The sequence below is a fragment of the Peromyscus californicus genome, unplaced genomic scaffold (assembly GCF_007827085.1).
Source record: "Peromyscus californicus insignis strain IS unplaced genomic scaffold, ASM782708v3 Scaffold_11__1_contigs__length_118956290, whole genome shotgun sequence".
Taxonomy (NCBI): domain Eukaryota; kingdom Metazoa; phylum Chordata; class Mammalia; order Rodentia; family Cricetidae; genus Peromyscus; species Peromyscus californicus.
Window position 1 is genome coordinate 56,593,011 of NW_026294402.1, and position 20,761 is coordinate 56,613,771.

At 49.4% G+C, this 20,761-nt stretch overlaps 1 protein-coding gene, 1 long non-coding RNA gene and 1 other non-coding gene across 3 annotated transcripts in view; 1 reads left to right on the forward strand and 2 right to left on the reverse strand.

Annotated features, from left to right (window-relative positions):
• Positions 1 to 1,726: 1,726 nt before the first annotated feature.
• Positions 1,727 to 20,761, reverse strand: part of Paqr5 (progestin and adipoQ receptor family member 5) — a 77,274-nt gene continuing 58,239 nt past the window's right edge. The window contains exons 5-8 of the mRNA XM_052763178.1: positions 17,786 to 17,912; positions 12,384 to 12,480; positions 9,357 to 9,498; positions 1,727 to 6,378 (exon numbers count right to left, since the gene is read on the reverse strand). Of these exons, the coding sequence (XP_052619138.1) occupies positions 6,137 to 6,378; positions 9,357 to 9,498; positions 12,384 to 12,480; positions 17,786 to 17,912 (608 nt within the window). The 3' untranslated portion in view covers positions 1,727 to 6,136. The remainder of the gene's footprint in view (positions 6,379 to 9,356; positions 9,499 to 12,383; positions 12,481 to 17,785; positions 17,913 to 20,761) is intronic.
• Positions 4,688 to 4,847, reverse strand: LOC128105951 (U1 spliceosomal RNA). Its single transcript, XR_008216547.1, has one exon. It is a non-coding gene; the product is annotated as a U1 spliceosomal RNA (small nuclear RNA).
• Positions 13,613 to 19,602, forward strand: LOC128125604 (uncharacterized). Its single transcript, XR_008223203.1, has 2 exons — positions 13,613 to 14,742; positions 18,902 to 19,602. It is a non-coding gene; the product is annotated as an uncharacterized LOC128125604 (long non-coding RNA).

Sequence of the window (20,761 nt, forward strand, 5' to 3'; positions counted from 1 at the left end):
TGTATACGCGCACACATACACACACACACACACACACACACACACACTTTTCTCTCTCTTGGGTAGGACTGTGGGTCTTGTGGCAATTATAGCTTTAATTTCTGGACAAGGAGGGTCTTATGCAAGTCATTGAAAGGGAACTGGTACTACAGATGCTTAAAACTATATTTTGTTCCAAAAACACAGTGTGATGATTGATCTACAAGTAGCTAAGACACCCAGATAAGCAAACCTAGCTGTGGGAAGCCTATAAACACCAAAGAGCGAGCAACTGCTGAAGCTCAGGGTATTTGAGAAGAAGAGATAAAATGGAGACAGGGCTGTTCTGCACCTCGGACCCATTCGACACACCTCAGTCACCCTGACTGGCTGTTCATCAGTTGTCCTGGAAACACTGGCTCAGGTTCCCAGGCAGCTGTTCAATGATAGGTCAGATGTTTATCTTTTACATACTCCAGAAACAAGGAATTGATCAGGTGGAGGGGTCTATATAATAAATGAAATAAATCGTCTTGTAAGCCACATTTCAAATGAACATCACACACAGAAAGTGAAAGTAACTATCCCAGTATTTTAGACGGCTTAGCCTATTTCCCCAGGCTCCAGACAGAAGGAAACTGAAACACAGTAAAGTTGTGGGGACACCCCTTTCTCACCCTGGCAGGGCTCAGTAATTTTGAAACAACTCAAGGACTGAGCCAGTCAGAAAGTACATCGTGGCCATGTGGCTAATGGGAGCAGATCTCCCACTGCCGCAGAAGAGGTTCCAAACAAAAGATGGTGGACGGCGAAAGGAGCTGGAAATGTGTTTAGTATTTTACAACATGCTTCCGAACGGAAATGTTGTTGTTGTTGTTGTTGTTGTTGAAGTAGGATTGAGGTTAGCGAATGGCTGAGGTAGTAAAGATTCTTGACCCCAAGCCCGATGACCTGAGTTTGATCCCCAGAACCCCATGGGAGAGGGAGAGAAGCAAGTTTGCACACACACATTAAATAAATGCTTTTTTTTTTTTTTTTTTTTTTTAAAAAGAACAGTAGACTTGGAGCTGGAGAGATGTCTCAGTGGTTAAGAGCACTGACTGCTCTTCCAGAGGACCCGAGTTCAATTCCCAGCAACCACATGGTAGCTCACAACCACCTGTAATGAGATCTGGTGCCCTCTTCTGGCCTGCAAGGACACATGCAGACAGAACACTGTATACTTAATAAGTAAAAATAAATTTAAAAAAAAAAAAAAAAGAACAGTAGACTTTAATAGTGCTTCTTTTTTTTTTTTTTTTTTTTGGTTTTTTTCGATAATAGTGCTTCTTAATCCCCACCTCCACCCCTGGCAGTGAGAAGAAAAGCAGAGGCTGTGCTGTTATCATGGGCTACATCACCAGCTCTGCTGTTTTTGAGAGAAAGGCGTTATTATGTAGCCCAGACTGGCCCCTAACTGGTGATCTGCCTGCCCCTTGACACACGAGTGCTAGAGATTATAAATGTCCCAATTAAATTTCTTCATCTTAAAAAGTCACATGGGCCAAGCCTGATGAATCATGCCTTTAATCCCAGCACATAGCAAGTTCCAGGCCAGCCAAGACTAGTGAGATATAAATATAAATATAAATAAAAAATAAAAAATACGGTAGTAGCAATTAGGAAGGAAAACAGTATAGCCTGTATAAAAGTTTGTTTCAAAATTTGTTTTATTTTTAAGTGTGTGTGTGTGTGTGTGTGTGTGTGTGTGTGTGTGTGTGTGTGTGTGTGTTCGTCTGTAAAGGTGTCTACCTAAAAAGGCCATAAAAGGATCTAAAAAGGCCATAAAAGGACATCAGGTCCCCTGGAGCTAGAGTTCCAGGTGGTGGTGAGCTACCTAATGTGGGTGCTGAGAACCAAACTCAGGGCCTTTGCAAAGACAGTATGCCCTTAAATATTTGTGTGTGTGTGTGTGTGTGTGTGTGTGTGTGTGTGTGTGTGTGTGTGTGTGTATGTGCACCATGTACATGCCATGCCTGTAGATTCCAGAAGAGGACACTGTGTCCCCTGGAACTGGAGTTACAGGTGAATGTGAGCTTGTCTGTAGGTGCTGGGACCCAAACCTGGGTCCTCTCCAAGAGCAGCAAGTGCTCTTAATAGGTGAGCCATCTCGCAAGCCTGCATAAAGGACTTTGGATATACATGTTTTTCTTTCTCTCAATAGGTCTTATGGGGAGGTTAACTTTTGTTCTGGGTCTTGGGTTCCGTTCCCAGCAACATAAGGGGGAGAATCGCCTGAGGATTTTTCTGAATAATCCAGTATCCAGCCCCGCTCCCTCCTTGCATCTCAGATGTCTGCACGCTTAGGCCTGAATGTGTTTGTTTCTCACAGTTGGGCAACCCTTAGCCAGGGTGAGCTATGGTATCTCTGAGCTCCTTTTAGTTCACTCTTCCGGGGAGGCCAAAGTAAAGCCAGTTCTAGAAAGCTGTGCGTATATATGATGGCAGCTGATAGCTGTCTTACCAGAGGTGCTTTAGTACAGAGCCCCAAGCATTCCACACACTTAGAAAGGCGCACAGGAAGCCCTTGGGCAATCTCTCGGGAGAAAATTCAGAACATTTTCAGAATTCATCATTGTCTTCTGGAGTGCAGTTCAACGTTTCTGGAAGGAATGGCCCAACTCCTCTCCTTCCAGTACGATAGCCCTCGCTGGCCCCAAGGCCTGAAATGTCTGTCCACCACTCGCCAGCCAGCCTGGCTCCTTTGGCCCCTGAAGCCTCTCCTGAGTTGTCGCTTTTCTGAGTGGCTGTGCAATTCACTGGGCTACCTTTCTCCTCAGCTCCCTAGGTCTGTGTCCTTCACAGGACTTACCTTTGTCTGGATTTATCTGTCCATCCTGTGCTAGGTTCACAACAGCGGCCTCAAAGGTTGAGAAACACTGAATCAGTGTTATTCTTGTCAGTTGCCTAATGAATCTCAGACTGGCCTCAGACTATGTAGCTGAGTATGACCTGATCCTCCTGTCCCCATACCCCAAATGCTGGGATCACAGGCATGTAACAGCATGCCCAGTATATGCAGTGCTGGGTATCAAAGCCAGAGCCTAATGCATGCCAGGCAACAACAACCAGCTGAGCCACATGCCCAGCCCAATTTTACACCTCTTCTTTCCACTATAAAACTGGGGCTGTGAGAATGTGAAATAGTTGGGGAATGCCACTAACAATGTCAGATTGCTGTTAAAGAATGAAATTTATTGTGCAGTTTGCAACTAATGTAACAAAATTTACCAGCCTATATAACTGTATCAGTCTCCCTTCCCGAGGAGAAGTAAACAGATAATAAAATGATGACACTATATTTCTTGACCACTCACATCCAATATGTTGACCCTTGTCGTTAAAGGGTGACACTATGAGCTGCTGGCAAAGCCATTGACATGGTTGAGCTGTTTAAATCCTGGAGGGAGTGTTACAGGACAGAGGGTATTCCAGAGTCAGCAAAGAGGACCGAGCACTGTGATGGATGGCCCCCGCAAAGTCATTACCAAGTGCCAATCAGGGGCTGATGGGCCTCTGATTGTTAAAATCTGGTTTGTATCAGCATTTCTGGACTCCCTGAAAACACTATAAAAGGCCGAACTTTAATGACTGGTGCAACAAACAAGGAATGGCCATGTTTGGTATCATGAGCCTCAATGACAGAGCTTCTCCAAAGACAACAAATTAATCCAGAACAGCGCTGCAATGGCTGCACCCATGCTGTGGTAAGCTACATGCACATTAGGAGTCTAGGCAAGAGCGAGTGTGCCTAGACACTCTCATCCATGCTGATGCATGTGGGACCAGAGGCTGACGTCAGAGTGTCTACCTCCACTGCTTCCACCTTGCTGAGATAGGACCTCCTACTAAACCTCTATGTTTAGATAGACTACCTGGCCAGTGAGTTCCCAGGACCTGCCTGTCTCTGCCCCCGTGCTGGAGTTAGAGGTACAGGCAACCACACCTAGGTTTCCATGGTGTATGTTGGGGGATCTGAATTCGCCTTGATGCTTGCATAGCAAGCACTTTACCCACGGAGCCATCTCCAGCCCTATAAGAGAGTATTTTTAAGGCAAAATGAAGAGGATGCTATATTGCTTATGAATACAGTAATATTTGGTTCTAAGCATCAATAACAAGGGTAGCATTGGTCCAAGGCAGACAGGCACTTGGTTAGATGTCTCTGCACAAGTATTTTCTGTTTGAGGCAGCAAAGATCGTTGCACAAGGTCATGGCTCTTAGCAGAGTTTTGTTGGGTATGTGTCTGTGTGTGCACGTGCATGCATGCGTGCGTGCGTGCGTGCGTGTGTATGAGAGAGAGATTTCTTGTTACTGTTTATTTTTTATGAAGGGATTTCTTTCAGCTTATTGTTCCAGAAGGGTTACTGTCATCCTCCACGGTAGGGAAGGCATGGATCCTGAGCATGAGGCTGACCCAGCAGTCAGGAAGATGGCTGACCTCATTTTATCCACACACAGGAAACAGGCAGCTTTAAATCAGTATGCATTCCTGAGAGCCTATCCTTCAAGGCTCCTGGCTTTACTTACTTTTTAGTCTAGGGTTTGACCCACAAGACTTCATTTTTATTTTAATTACTTTAAAAAATATTATTGATAGTAGAAAACTCTGGAAAGAAAACAGGGATTTACGCATAGATGGCAGGTTGCTGGAACTTTTTTTTCCCTTATAGGAGAGCACAAACGCAGTCCCCCACTACCACAAATTATGCAGTGAAGTTTCCCACATTTGGGGAAATCACAGGGGTCAGCACATCCGGAGAGAAATGGATAAGCCTCGCCCTGGGAAAACCACCTTCATGATCATGGTATCTCCCCAGGTTGCTGGAACTTTGATCAAACTGCAAAGGAAGGACCACAAATGTCTTTAGCTTTTGCTCCCAGCCCTCCTGTGTTAGAGTCCTTCTGTAGATGTGTTTCTATCCACATTTCCTCTACAAAAACCTGCATTTAACCTCAGAAAGCAGAACCCCTAGGTTTACCCTGGGAAGTACATGTCACGAGCTTACCTGGTGTTTCTGTTTAACAGGAAAGCTTGAAGACAGAACATTTGACTCTCATTGGTGAGGTCTTCAACACTCTGCACAAATACTAAGTCCAGCAGCATACTGAGCAGACTAAAACAATGTCAGGCATGTGACATCTTCAAAGACAGCTCCTTCATTGCTTGGGAAGGTGACAGGGAGCCCTACCTGTTGGGATGACACACTTGGCTCCAGAGGTCAACACAATTTTTCTGTACTGGAGAATAATTTGCAGCAGGTCCTGGGGATCGAACTCCTGTTGTCAGGCTTGGCAGCAAGCTTCTTAACTCATTGAACCACCTCTCTCATCTGAGAAAGGAGCTTAGCTATACAAACTTTATCAAATGCAGCAGTTTCATTTTAAACATTAATATAAAATTAAAAGGGCAGGGCAAAATGCTTAATCCGACTGTTTAAATAGACTTGAGAACTCTATTTTTTAGAGACAGAATCTCATGGGTCCAAGGATGGCCTCAAACTCACTAAGTATCCAACGATGGGTTTGAACTTTTGCTCATCTGATTCTACTCCTTTGGTGCTGGAATTCTAGGCATGCACCATCAGGCAAGGTTCATGCCTTGCTGAGGACCAAAACCAGGGACTTTGTATAGTGGTACACGCCTTTAATCTCAACACTGAGAAGTCACAGGCAGGCATATCTCTGAGTCTGAAGCCAGCCTGGTCTACATAGTAAATTCCAGGAGAGCCTGAGCCACATAATGAGACCCTGTCTCAAACAAACAAACAAATAAACAGACAGCCAAAAACAAACAAAAACCACAGGGCTTTGTATATTGTAGGCAAGTATTTACCAACTGTGCTACATCCCCATTCCCTAAACACCCCATTTCAAATAAATTTAAAACTTAATATTTCAATAATTTGCCTTCTGCAGGACTTAAACCCACGTTCTCCCTTTTCCAGAACACTTACAGAATCAGTGCATGAGTAGAGAATTCTCCCCAGGTTAAATAGTTTTTTTGATACAAACCCATTTAAAAATGTCAAGACCTCAGTCACTACAAATCCTTTTGGCCACTTTAAGTCGACACCACCCCAATGACTTAACCCTGAAGCCTGGCATGTTCTGAAATCACGTTTCCTTTTCATGTGACTCAGGCTCAGGGGTCCGATACAGAGCAACTGAGAAATAAATAATGTTACTGAGGCAGAAGATGATGCAAAGAAGCAAGGCTGCTGCTATCTGAGGCAGAGAGAAGGGTCTGGAGGTTGCCAAGAGCCACTCCTTCCTCAGCGTCTTGTCCAGAAGGATGGCTTCCATCTGCAAGTGTGTGGCCAGGATCACACACACGTGAAACAGCTGGTGACTGTGACCTGTGAAAAAACACAAAAGCTCATCAAGATTACCAATCAGAACCAGAGAAATGGCTCAGCGGGTGAAGGCTCCTGCTACCAAGCCTGGTAACCCGAGTGCCACTCCTGGGACCCTCAGGAGAGCATACATTCCCACCAGTTGTCCCGTGACCGCTGCATGCCATGGCTTGTGCACACCCATATATACACACACATGCATGCACACAGAATGAATTAAGTGCTGGGAAGTCACCATTCAAAAGGTCTATGGACGCAGGCTATGACATGTATGCTAAAAATGGGATGGCTAAATCCAAGGAGCCAGATCACAAGAGATCACATATATAGTTTTATTTGTTTGTTAACTTATTTCAGAGATGACTGTCTTTTGAGACAGGGTCTCATGTCACCCAGATTTGACTTGAACTCACTATGTATCTGAGGATGACTTTGAACTTCTGATCCTCCTGCCTCCACCTCCTGAGTGCTTTATAAGTTCACTTGTAAGAAATGCTTAGAGAGGCGGGTGAAAGACAGCCACAGGCCCAGTTGGATCCTCATGGACCCAGACTGGCCGAAGACATCCACAGGCCTACGGTGCAAGGCAGATAGATGCCATAATGATGAGCAAATATATGGTGGAGAAATGGGAGAGAAAGAGAAGTGGACCAGTTCTCGTGCTGTGGAAAGAGGCAGAACTGAAGAAGCCTAGGTGGTGAGAAACAAGCTAGTGTAGGTGGCTTGCTTACCACCCAGGACCATGGTGACATCCGGGCCTGTGCTGCTGCCAAGGGCCATGGTCCTACCCCCGCAGGGGAGTTGACAATGCCAGTCTGTGTTGACATCCGTGGCCCATGTTACCAAAGGCCACACTGGCGCCCTGGGGTCTGGGCTGCCACATGTCGGTGTCTGAGGACTGTGCCACCATAGGAACCATGCTGATCTGAGTGGCCTGCGCTGCTGCCACCCAGTGTCTTGGTGTGGACACTGGGCCCGAGCTGCAGCTGAGGGCCATGTCTGGATTCATGACCCTACTGCAGCCAGGGTCTGTGTTGATGTTCCATGCTTCAGTTACCACTGAAGAACAAACGGATGCCCAGGGTTTGGCCCACCACCCGAGGCCACGGTGGTGTCCAAGAGCCATGCTCCAGCTGTGTCATACTTATCTGAGTGGCCTGTACTGCCACTTGAGGCCATGGTGATATCGAGGCCCAGGCTGCTACTGAGGGCTGTGTCTGCTGGGTCCGTGGCCCTACCGTAGCCAGGGCCCATGTCCTGTGTTGCCCCCAAAGGCCACACAGATGCCTGGGATCTGAGTCTGGGCTGCCACCTGAAGCTATGTTGGTGTTCAAGGGCTGTACCACTGCCAGGGCCATGCCAACCTGTGTGACCTGAGCTGCTACCCGGGGCCATGGTATTGCCTGGGTCCATGCTGCTGCCAAGGTCCATGTCTGGATCCGTGGCCCTACAGCAGCCAGGGTTTGAATTGATGTCCATGTTACCACTGGGGGCTGTGTGGATACCTGGGGGTCTGGTTAGCCACCTGAGACGATGTTGGTACCCTAGGACCATGCTGCCGCCAGGGGCCATACTGATCTGGGTGGCCTGGGCTGCCCCTGGGGCCATGGTGATGTCTGAGCTTGAGCTGCTGCCGAGGGCCATGTGTGGGTCCGTGGTCCTGCTGCAGCTGGGGTCTGTGCTGATCTCCATGGCCCAAGACACCACAAGGGACCATAGGAACTGTGCCTGTTGAAATCCAAGGGCAATGCTGAGAAGGCACCACCCTTCCTGGCCCTGGGAGAGCTGGTCCTGCCCCTCACAGGAAAGTTGGCCCCACCCCTCACTATGGACATGGAAGAGCCGCCCTAGGACACCAGTGTAGAAGAGCTGGCCCCTCGCCTGAGGGGCTTGTCACTGTCTACAGAAGCCACCCAAAGGTGCTGTGATGGCTAATATTGTCAACTTCACAGTCTCTAGAACCACCAGGAGACAGACCTCTGTGTATGCCTGTGAGGGAGTTGCTGCATTGGGTTAACTGAGGTGGGAAGACCTGCCATCCCATGGGCTGGGGTCTGGACCCCATGCAAAGAGTGCAAGCTGAGGACCAGCGTTCATCTCTCTCTGCTTCCTGACTGTGGACACGATATGACCTGCTGCCTCAGGCTCTGCCACGCCTTCCCTTTCATGGTGGGTCACACCCTCAAGGCAGAAACCCAAATAAACCCTTGAGGATTGGTCACAGCAGAAAAGTAACGGACACGGGTGCTTCTTTCCCGCCAGAGTCAGAGCCAGGGGTGACAGCTGAGAGAGGTGACCCCACCCATCCTGCTCTGGGGGAACGGAGAGGGATCATTTCAGCCAGAAGCTCCGTGCTCTGACACCTCTCGAGATCACACACATACTTAGCTCGGCTCCCTCGAGTGTCCCATGGCCCCTGTGAGGGCTGGCCTTGCCCCAGCTTTGGAATTCTTGGGTCAGGAGGTCTGAGTTTGGGCCCGGAAGCTGCAGCCTCGGTCAGGGGTACACCTGGGACCCACGGCTCCACGTGACCCCAGGCCCTCCACTCACCATGTTCAAGATAGATGTTCTCCTCTGTATGGTTGCCTGCTGTCTGGGACCCTCAGTCACCTGAGAACCCGTCTTCCCTCTTCCTCTCTGGCTGCCCCCGCCCCCATGTTCACGTTGTACTAGGAAGTCAGACTAGGTGCCAACAGGATGGTGGCTCGTTGGAATGGCTCAGGGTCCTGAACCTACCTGCCCCAGTCCTCCCTGTCACTGGCAGTGCACTGGAGCACAAATGACGGCTTCAATCAAGATGTAAGGTCACTGCTGTACCTGTCACTCACCATGGCCTATACACGGATGGCTCCCTCTAGGGTCACTCCTTCCCAGGTCCCCTACCTTGTGGCTACACACACATTGTCAAGGATGTTCCCACCCAAGCCGAGAGAGTCACCCCCTGCTTCAGGGTCACCCCATCCCTGCCCCACCACACTCACCGATGTAGTCAAAGCGTCCAGGAGCCAGTCGCTCTGGCAGGTGAGCAGAGTACAAGAAAGAGGCCAGGAGGGTCATGATCATGTGTTTCTGGTGGTACAAGATGGCTTCATTTCTTGAACTCTCCCCTGGGAACAGGAAGAGCTGCGGGTGTTTAATAAAAACAAAAAGCAAAAGCCCTTGAGAAGTCAGACCTTGGATCTTCTTTCTCAGACCCACACCTCTCAGCACACCAACACAAGCCCCATAGGCCTAGGCCTCACCTCCTCAGGGTTGTGGCCTGAAGGAGGGATGTGTGGGGACGAGGGGAAAGGAAAAGGAAGAGAAGAGAACCTCAAAGAGATGAGTGTCGGGCAGTGGTGGTGCATGCCTTTAATCCCAGCACTTGGGAAGCAGAGGCAGGCAAATCTCTGAGTTCAAGGCCAGCCTAGTTTATAGATCAAGTTCCAGGACAGCCAGGGCTACACAGAGAAACCATGTCTGGAAAAACCAACCAACCAACCAAGCAAACAAAAACAAGAAAGAAAAGAGATGAGCAGAGAGAGAAGAAAACCCCTACTAGATATTGCTGCTTTTTCTGAAGATAAAATTCTAGCATGGAGGAATGGTCCTATCTGCCCGACTCCAGAGGCAGAGCTACAGAACTGAGGCTCATAATGAAGGCTTCAGGGCTTAGAGGCAAGCTGACAAGATGGCTCAGTGGGTAAGGTCCCTTGCTACCAAGCCTGATGACCTAAGTTCAAACCCCTGGGCCCACAGAGTGGAAGCAGAGAACTGACTTCCACAAGTTGTCCTCTGACTTCCTTATGCTTGCTGTGGCTTGCATATGAGGAGAGGCAGGCATGTGTACACAAAAGAAATAAATGTGATAGGAAAAAAAAACCTCTTTAAAAACAAAAATGCTTAGAAGCCTTCATCATTGAAAAGGATCACCATTTAGCCTAGCTTGGTAACTCAAGCTTGAACTCACTCCCTAAGGTAGAAATACTGGAAGTCAAGGCCCATCTAGTCAATGGAACTAGTTGAAGGCCAGCTTGAGCAACCTAGTGAGATTCTGTCTCAAAATCAATAAGTGGCTGGGATGTAGCTCTATGGTAGAGCCTTTGCCTAGCACACAGAAGACCTTAAGCCCAGCATCAACCACCCTGCAATGTATGGCCATTATATTGCTTCAAGGTTAAGCAGAGTTTTTGTATTTTATAAATAACAATAGATTCCCCTTACTAGAGGCACCAGGCCAGCTATCTCTATGCCTCAGATGGGGCCTGCTGCAGTTCGACAGCTTCTTCTGGCATTGTGGGAATGTGTTTCCTTTGGCCCCTGGGTCCTTAAGGCAGACCCTAATGCTGAATTCTGCACACAAGGAAAGTGAGCCTGAGATTGACTTGCAAAGCACCAATAATCAGTGAAGTGAGGGTTAGAATCTAGGCAGGGCAATTCTGGTATTAATGCAACCACCTCCTACCCCTCTGCCCTACTGTCCCACACAGCCTCTAGACAGCATCACACAGCATGAAATCTGCATGTAACTGGTGACAGGTATCAGCTGAAGTTCCCTGTGTGTGTCTGCAGTGGGAGCTCTGAGTCACGCTCCCATCCCCAAGTCTCCTGTAGACACACTCAGGGAATTACAGAGAAAACACCCAGTGTCTCAGGTAGCAAGTAAAACTTCACTACCCTGATAGGAGAATGTCTTTCTGTATGCTGTGAATATATGTTGCTCTGATCGGTTGATAAATAAAGCCGTTTGGCCTATGGCAAGGCAGCTTAGAGGCAGGCAGGAAATCCAAACAGATAGACATGAAGAGAAAAGAGAGGCAAAGCAGAGCCACCACCAGGAGAAACAAGATGTAAAGGTATTGGTAAGCCACAAGCCATGTGGCAAAGTATAGATTTATAGAAATGGGTTAATTTAAGATATAAGAGCTAGCTAGCAAGAGGCCTTCCATAGACCATACAGTTTGTAAGTAATATAAGCCTCTGTGTGTTTAATTGGGTTCGAGTGGCTGCAGGACCGGTAGGACACAGGAAAACTCCAGCTACACTACCCTCACCCCTTGCCATCTGGGTCTCACACTGCCTCTGGGAGAAGCCTACTCACAAGGTAATGCTGAACCTATAAGATCCATTATATCCAAGAATCCTCAATATCTCCTATAGAAGCAGACGCTAGCCTCAGGCACAGATGAGGAAGCCTAGGTTCAGGAAGGTTATGTGTACTGCCGAAATCACACAGCGAGGAACCATGGGGACTAGAATTTGAACTCGGCTCACGTGTCTTGTGAGTGAGAGTCTTTTCCCGTTGTCCTGGCCTCAGCTCCCCTCCATTGTGCTCTTTGCCTCATTCCCATCTGTCCTTTTCCCTCACCAATACACTGTATTACTGATCATATACAATCATGATCACCAAACCCCAGGCTGCTTGCCTTGTGGTGGTGGTTTAGATAGAAATGGCCCCCATAAACTCATGTGTTTGAATGCTTGGTCACAGGGAATGGCACTATTAGGAGGTGTGGCCTTGTTGGAGTAGATGTGGCCTTGTTGGAGGATTTGTGTCACTGTGGAGGTGGACTTTGGGGTCTCCTATGCTCAAGCTACACCCAGTGTGGCTCACAATTCACTTTCTGTTGCCTGCGGATCAAGATGTAGAACTCTCAGCTCCTTCTCCAGCACCATGTCTGCCTGCAGGTCCTGCCATGACAATAGTGGACCAAACCTCTGAACTGTAAGCCAGCCCCAGTTAAAGGTTTTCCTTTATAAGAGTTGCCGTGGTCAGGGTGTCTCTTCACAGCAATAGAAACCCTAACTAAGACACTTGCCCAGGTCTCTGTGGTTGCTCCTAAGGCCCTAGTCAGCTTGTCTCCAGGTACCTCTGTGTTCACACTGTCTCTTACCTGCAGCACCCGAGTCTCAACTCCTGTGGGTCCCCCAGAGCCCACTGCAGTGTTATGACTCCCTCAGAGCTCAGGAAACAATGAAGCCGCTGGCCTTGCTGACAAGAAGGGAGGAGATGTAGCCCACGTCCTTACCCTGTAGAAGATGGGGAGTGAGTCCCAAGTGTAGGGGTAGGCGAAGGCGAGGACCCGGAGCAGCTTGCAGAGCCGGGGCTTCTGGAGTTCGAGAAACCTGAAGTCAGGGAGGAAACGGAGGCTTTTCAGGAACGCACACATGAGCATCTGGGTCATCACCAGAGGACAAGCATTTTTACATGGCCTCCTATGGACCACAGCCTCTCCACAGGCCTCTCTCCTTCCTCCTACACTGGCGGACAGGACAAAACCTCAGCTAAGAAGGAGAAACCTGCTCAGAGAGCTTGAAATGCAATGGGTGCAAACCAAGCGGGGCGGGGCGGGGGGGGGGGGGCTCAGACAAAACCCTGCAAAGGTCAGAGGAGACTGACAGCAGAGGTTTTAGGAGAGATGGCTCAGCAGTTAAGAACACTGGCTGCTCTTCCAGAGGACCTGGGTTCAATTCCCAGCACCCACATGGCAGCTTACAACTGTCTGTAACTCCAGTTCCAGGGAACCCAGCACCATTGGCACAATAAATGCATATAAAATTAATTAAATAAAGAAAAGAGGTTTTAGAAGGCTGACATCACCAAGACAGGAAGGGGGCTTCTCAAGCACAGACTCCAGGTCGCACATTCTACAGAAGCAGAGATGCACCGAAATAACTGGAACCACCCAGGCAATGCCCTACAAAGACCTGGGTTCAAGGGGGTGCTGGATTACCCAGAGAAGTTTCTAGAATATATCATGCACAGGAACACTGGCCTGGGGAAAGTGAATGTGCAGAGCGTCTGTCTTTCTCCCCTCCATGAGCTTTCCCACTGCTCTCCAAAGCAAAGACAGAATCCAACAGGAACCCATTGCGCTGACTATTTAGAAGCAAGAGGCAGGTCCTCCTGGACAGGCCACCACTGGGCCTCGGGGGACCTCGAGAGGGGTAACAGCTTTAGACCTGGGTTACCCCTCTCTGGATACCCAGACTGGATATCAGGAAGTTAGGGTTGAGCAAGGTATCCCCACAAAATGGCAGCTCTGGAACTGGTGGAATGCCTATCCGGCCACCATGCAGGAAGCCCTGGGTTCCATCCTCGGCACTCACGAAACAGACATGGTGATACATTCCTGTGATCCCAGCACTTGGAGACCAAGTCAGGAAGATCAGAAGCTCAAAGGCATTTTTAATATATTTTCATTTTAAGCATATTTTAAATAAATTTAATCTATTCTATAAGTGAATTGGAGGTCAGGAAGATCAGAAGTTCAAAGTCATTTTTAATATATTTTATCTAGTGAATTTGACGTCAGCCTGGGCTATGTAGTGTCAAAAAAAAAAAACAACCCAAAACTCAGTTACCATCTTGATTATGCCACAACGCTGGGGAGGAGGCAGCAGGGCTGTGGTCTCATGGGAGCACACCAGATTCCAGCGCAGGCTGGACATGCCAGGACCACGCTGCTTAGGGCAGGTCGCCTCTAAAGCTGTGTGTGACCTGTCCCTCCCTCACAGTGTTGTAAAGACTTGAAGAAATGAGGCCCCCAGTCATGCATAGCCCAGGTGCTAACCGTAGATCAGAAAGCAAACAACCACTCCTGCTCAACACCAGCTATTCTGGAGCAGAGGGTAAGACCAAGGGAGGACAGGTTCTGGGTGGACGGTCCAAGAAGGAGCTGAGAACAGACACAGCTAGGCTTTAGCCCAAGGTGTCTGTCCCCAAGTGTCACATTGCCCCTGCCTGCCCCTGATAGCCCCAGCCTCTGTCCTTCTTCCCCCAGGGGCCAAAGGAAGCAAACACATTCCCACAACCCCAGCAGAAGCTATCCACCTGCAATAGGCCCCTTATGCCTCTGCCGCGTCTGGGACAGGCTCACTCCTAAAGAGTGCTCCTTGTGGCCACTTACACACGAAGAAAACCTGGCTCTGACCTGGTGAGGGTTGTCCCCCAAAGCACGGGTTTCCTGCGACTTGAGACCACGTGTCACCAGGTCTGAAAAAGTGCTTCCCCAGGGGGCAAATGGACCAGCCTCTCCAGCAGCAAAGCTGAGTCTACAGGGGACAAAAAGAAGAAGAAGGAGAAGAAGCAGAATAGAAGAGACAAAGCAACAGAGGAGGGGGGAAAGAAAAAAGAAAAAAAAAAAAAAAAAGCCCTTAACCACAGAAGACAGGATCACTCCCACGATGCAATTCCACATCCAACCACAGGATGTCGCCACAGCCAGAGATTCCTAGCAGCAGCAGCCATGGCTAGAGATGCCTCCAAAGCACCCAGCAACAGTTTCCAAAGCACAGCTGGCTTACACACCCTGGAGTTGAGAGCTCTGCCTGGGAAGCAGTTGCAGGAAACACTGGATCCGGGGAGAAGCCTCCCATAAGACCAGGGTGAGTCAATAAATCTTGGCAACAATAATGCCAAAACTAATGCTTGATGCGAGCAGTTAATTGGAAGTTATTCAATTGCAAAGCATACATCTATGTGCATGTGCGTGCATGCGTGCCTGTGCTGTCTTCTATTGTGTGGGGGTTTTATCCTAGTCTGGAGACTCCCAGGAAGGGGACCGTTTTCACATGCCTGACCCTAGCCCTGGCTGCACTCAGCCACCTGGCTGAGGTGTCATAGCCTCCAGAACTTGGTCTGTTGAGCCACCGCCCCTGCTCTGACCCCAGCCCCTTTGAGGCTGGCTTTTGCCACTCTACATACTGAGGTATTGCTCCTCTGGTCCAGATTTACTTTGTGACCGTCACCATACTGACCTCAGTGACTTTGCAAAACAAAAACAAAATTCATAAAAGTTGGGAGAGGTGTGGATGTCTGCACCCCCGCTGGGGTGGGCAGAGGTGGGGTGGGGGTGGGAGTGCTAAGGTGAGGGGTTAGTCTTAGGCTACATAATGGGTGCCCGAGCAGCCAGGGCTAGACAGTGGAACCCTCTATCAAAACACACTAAACCAAACCAAACTCACTGGCCAGACGGGCATGCTGAAAGGAAGAGCCACAGTGACGGCTGGCCCGAGGCAAAGAGAGCAAGGCGAGCTTGCTGGCTGCGGGCTGAGGGCAGGGTCAAGAAGGGAGCATGTTGGGGCCCTGATCATCTTCCACAAAGCAAAGGGCTTAGCTCCCCTCTCAAGTGTGGCAGCATGAGAGGACCCCCACACGGCCACTGGTGACATATATCTCAAAGGTCCTGTGGAGAGGAAGCTGAGCCCAGAAAGAAGAGCCCAGGAGATCACTGTCCCCGAAGAGCAAAGGGTGGACCTCTGAGAGGGTGCTAGATTTCCCAGCTTGCCCTCGGGCCCTCTCTAGCCCTCCTCCCTCCCACCCTGCAGTGCAGCGTGGGCCCTCCACTCTCCCACACTACCATCCTTGCCCAGGCTGACTGCGCTGCCCAAAGGCCCTTCCTTATCTCCAGCTTCAGGTCTGTCTCGTGCTCCCTCTCAGTTCTAAGACAGCCTCTCGGGGCCCTGTGTATCCAAGTGTATGCCAGCCACATGACCTGCTTCCCTTGCTCTCTGTTCTGCTCCACAGAGCAATGGCAGTTCCCTCTCAGACTCGTGTGTGTATGTGTGTGTGTGTGTGTCCTGCCTTTCCTGCACCTGGCACCCTCTTTAGGCAAGACCTCACTCTTCCAGGTGTGGCGGACTTTTCATATGGGTCCCCAGAGCCCAAGCAGCCTTTGAGGAACGCTAGTCAGGTGGGTGGGGACAATTGCCCCAGATGTGCTTTCTGGACCATCAGAAACAAACTGTGTCATAGTCAAGGAGAGAAGGCCCAAAACACGGGGCACAAGACATCCCTGGGCCAGTGACAAACACCATCCAAATACACCAGGCTTGCTGAATCCACAACACCCACCAATGAGCCTGCACAGTCAAGGACGACTCTGGGCAGAAGAAAGCAATGGACCCTGGTGGCTAACAGGTGGCCAGTCAGGAACATTTAAAAACGTAATTTAAAAGGCTGCAAATGTCCTAATACGCTCGTGGGAGCCCACAAAGGTTTCCTAGTGAGATCTGAGCAGGGCTGCATTAGGGGATGGCTGGACCATGTGCATGGTCACCAGGTGTCTGGGATGGTCTACACTTGGCTGTGCTGGGGGGAGGTCTTTGCTCCACCCCTTGGCATTCCTTTAAAAAGCCCTTTAGTAGAGACAGAAGGGGCTGGTGGGGTTTGACCCAGGCCCTCCCGAGGCTATCCTGTGTTTTCTAACTGTCTCTCCTTATACTTCTATCTACAAATTCCCCATTTCTCCCTGCTCAAGAGTACCTAGGGGAATAAGAGGGAGCAGATCTCCCTCATATGCTGCACCGTGAGCCCCTGGGAAATCAGTTTTGTGGGATTGTGTCTTTCACACCCATGAGCTGCCTCAACCCCACCTACCCACAGCGTTTGTTCCTGCTGACCCCAGTTCAGAATGCCAGAGCCACAAGGCGCTTAAGACCCAACCACACAGGGCAATAACTGACCCAAAGACCCGATTCAGGAGAGTCCAGGCCTACCCAGCAGCCCAGGCAGCCAGAGGAAAGATCACCCAGGCACACTGCATCTCTGTGATGTGAGCATAGCTCTTACCATGCATGCATATTGCTTCATTCACGATGGAGACCTAACCCCTCTCCACCATCAGTGGGATCCCCAGATTTCCACACCGGTGCAGAGGCTATATACCACACCCTTTAATTCCTCCTGGAATTAGAAAGACATAGCAGCCCAGGACAAGGGGCTTTATTTCCTGGCTCTACAGGTGGATTCAAGCCCCACCTAGCTTTCAGGGAATTCTATGATTTCCACAAAGATAAGGGAGACCCTCCCCATTCCCCATCCCCAGCATTTTCCCAGGGGATGAAGCCACACAAAATCCAGTGTAGGACACACCACGAGGCACTTTCACCCCCAGGGGGAGCAAACCATGTCTGCCTCCTACCCTTCTCAAACATCCTGGCCAATGGAGGGCAAGCTGGGGCGAACCTTTCTGATGTTGTACAGGAACCTATCCTCCCACATTTAAAAAACAAAAACCCGGGCTGGAGAGATGGCTCAGAGGTTAAGAGCACCGACTGCTCTTCCAGAGGTCCTGAGTTCAATTCCCAGCAACCACATGGTGGCTCACAACCATCTGTAATGAGATCTGGCACCCTTCTCTGTATATATAATAAATAAATAAATCTTTAAAAAAAAAAAAAAAAACCCAGCTGCCTCAAGCCCCAGCTGCCATGACTTCCTGCCTTGATGGACGTACCCTCCAACTGTGAGCCAGAGAAAACCCCTCTTCCTTTCGGTCACTTTTGTCAGTATTCTGTCCTAACAATGAGTAAAGTCACCAAAACATGGGACAACAAGGCTCCTCGAGCCTTCTCCATTGGGCACCTCCCATGGGGATGCACGGTAGGTCCTCCCCGACTTCCCACCTGAGACCAGACTGCCCGGTACCTGGAATAGCAGGAGAGGCCAGTGCTGAGAATGGTATTCAGCACAGCCAGGGCTACATAGCATTCATGGAAGGTACTGCAGACCAGTGCGTCAGGGAACGTGTATGCAGAGTAGGCAATGGCTGAGCCTGCGAAAGAAACACCAGCCTTGAGACCCAGGCCAGGCCACAGCACCATGAAGACTCCCAGGAAAGACTACCTTAGCCTTCATCTTCTGCACAGACTCCTGAGCTAGCCTGCCTCTGTGCCTTCTCAGAATGTCCTCCCCTTACCTCTCCGCCCACTCAGTGTCCTTCTTAGACACATTGTGTGTGTGTGGGTGTGAGCGCATACTGTCTTTACAATCCTGACCCATATGAAGCTTACATTTATTTTATAAATGAGCATATAGAGGCACAAGGAGATCTAGTAGCTCACTTGGAGTCACACATCAAGAAAATAGAAATAAGCTTCAAACCCAGGCAGCCTGGAGATGAATCCCTGCTTCTAACCACAGGCTGTCACTAATGACGCTACCAAACTCATCTGCCTATGGACAGGGTGCTTCCTGAGAAGCTCAGCATCACAGGAAGAGAGGGCATCCCTAAGGACAGGGATGTCCTATCAGTGGGCTGGGGGTGACCAGTGAGTGTGGGGTTTGGCTCTGGGTTTTAGAGTATGAGAGAGGCAGCTACATCAAGGCCTTCTAGAGAGACAAGCCATGAAAGCTTTCAGCTGGAGGAACAAGAGATACTACTGCCCACCTCGAAGTGGCTGGGACCTGCACCCTTACCTTTGGGAGAGGCTGGATCTGGCCCCAGTTCATGTTATTCGAATACAGTGGTTCCAGCCCTCCTAATGCTGCAACCATTTAATTCTTATTTGTGGTGACCCCCCAACCATAAAATCATTTTTGTTGCTACTTCAGAACTGTAATTTTGCTGCTCTTATGAATCATAATGTAAATATCTGTGTTTTCCAATGGTCCTAAGTGACCCCCATGGAAGAGGTGCTCAACCCTCAAAGGGGTCTCGACCCACAGGTTGAAAACCAATGTTTCAAGTCATCAAGCACCTTGGATTCATAGCTAGAGGCAAAAACAGGCCAGACTCAACCTGCCTTTTCTCCCATTCAACAGGTGGATCACAGGGGCAAGGGACCACGGCCTGGTGGAAGTCACCTGAGGGGACCACAGCCTGTGGAAGTCACCTGCAATTCCAGTGCTGGGGAGGCAGAAACAGATGGATCCCTGGGACTCATTAGCCAGGCATCCTAGCCTAATTGGTAACTCTCAGGCCAGTGAGAGAGATTGTCTCAAAAAGTGCTGGGCACCTAAGGACCACCCGAGGTCCCCTCACCTTCACACACATGTAAACAAACACAAGGGCCAACAGAAAGGGCTGAGCATCACCGTCCTGGAACAGTGCAGAGTTCCCATGGGAGTTTACCCAGGAACTCAGCTCCAGGAAACCAGGGTACCCTTCTCCAGACCCAATGCTCAGGGAGATGTCTGGACCAAGATGTTCCACCAATGCTGACTGGAGTCAAGGTGTGCACCAAGTGTTGTATGCAATGCAAGCATAAAGGGGCCTCATACCTGCCTGAAATACAGCAGGAAGCAAAGCTGACCTGAGACAGGGGGTAGGGGTAGGGGTCTGGTGGAGGATAGGTGTTTGAGATAGGCCAGGGAGCAGGTAAAGCTGACCACTGTCAATCATAGTAATGGCTGCCCTGTGAAATGGACATGGACTCAAAAGCATTTGAATTTGTTCATAACCCTCCTACGTCTGCTCAAGAGAACAAGGCTTAAAGAAGTTAATAAATTCATCTTAGACTGAATTTAGGACTGGTGGTACAAGGTCAGGATCTGAACCTGAGTGTTGTGTCAAAATATGTATCAGAGGGGCCTGAGAGAGCTAGTTCAGTTTCCAGCATCCACACTGGGCAGCTCACAACTGTTGTGGGATAATGCTTTTGTACAATGGTTTAATAAAATGCTGATTGGCCAGTAGCCAGGCAGGAAGTATAGGCAGGATAAACAGACAAGGAAAATTCTGGGAAGAGGAAGGTCAAGTCAAGAGATGCCAGCCCACCGTCTAGGGAGCAGCATGTAATGGCACACAGGTAAAGCCACGAAAAACATGGCAACATATAGATTAACAGAAATGGGCTGAGTTTAAGTGTAAGAGCTAGTCAGTAGTAAGCCTGAGCTAATGGCCGAGCAGTTTCAATTAATATAAGGCTCTGTGTGTTTACTTGGGTCTGAGCGGCTGCAGGACCGCAAGGTCGTAGGAGCTGGGCAGGCACAGGAAAACTTTCAGTTACACACAGCCAATTGTAACTCCAGTTCCAAAAGACCTGATGTTCCTGCTGCCTCCACGGGAAACCACACATGTGGCACACAGACAAATAGAAATAAAAATAAATATTTTAAGAAAGATGTGTTTCAGGGGCTCAGCACATAGATGGCCTAGAAGGACTTACCAAAATGCTTGCTTTTATTAGAATCTCCAGGGAGCAGCTGAGGATGTAGCTCAGTTGGTAGAGGGCTTGCCTGGCACGCACACAACCCTGAGTCCCATTCCCAGCACTGCATAAATCACTGGAGTTACAAATCACTATAGTGGCACACACCTGTTTACACAGCTCTTAGAAGATGAGAAGAGGAGGGTCAGAGGTCTAGGTCATTCTCAGCTACATAGCAAGTTCAAGGCCCTCTTTCAAAAAAGTGGGGGAGGGAAGGAGGGAGGGAGAGCCAGTCCTCAGGAAGCCACTGGGTTGGACCTTATCCCAGGTAATAAGAACTCTGAAAGCCTTCTAGTGGGAGGAGACCTGGCAGGAGATGAGGCAGGAACATGGTGGAGCTGCAGGGCAGGGCCTCTAAGAAGCTCCAGGTCTGAGTCAGGCTGATTAAGGGTCCATGGAACAGCCTGAGCTTGATCACTGATTAGATAGAATGGGAAGCAGAGGTGGGGAGGAGGAGCCCAAGCTCATTAGT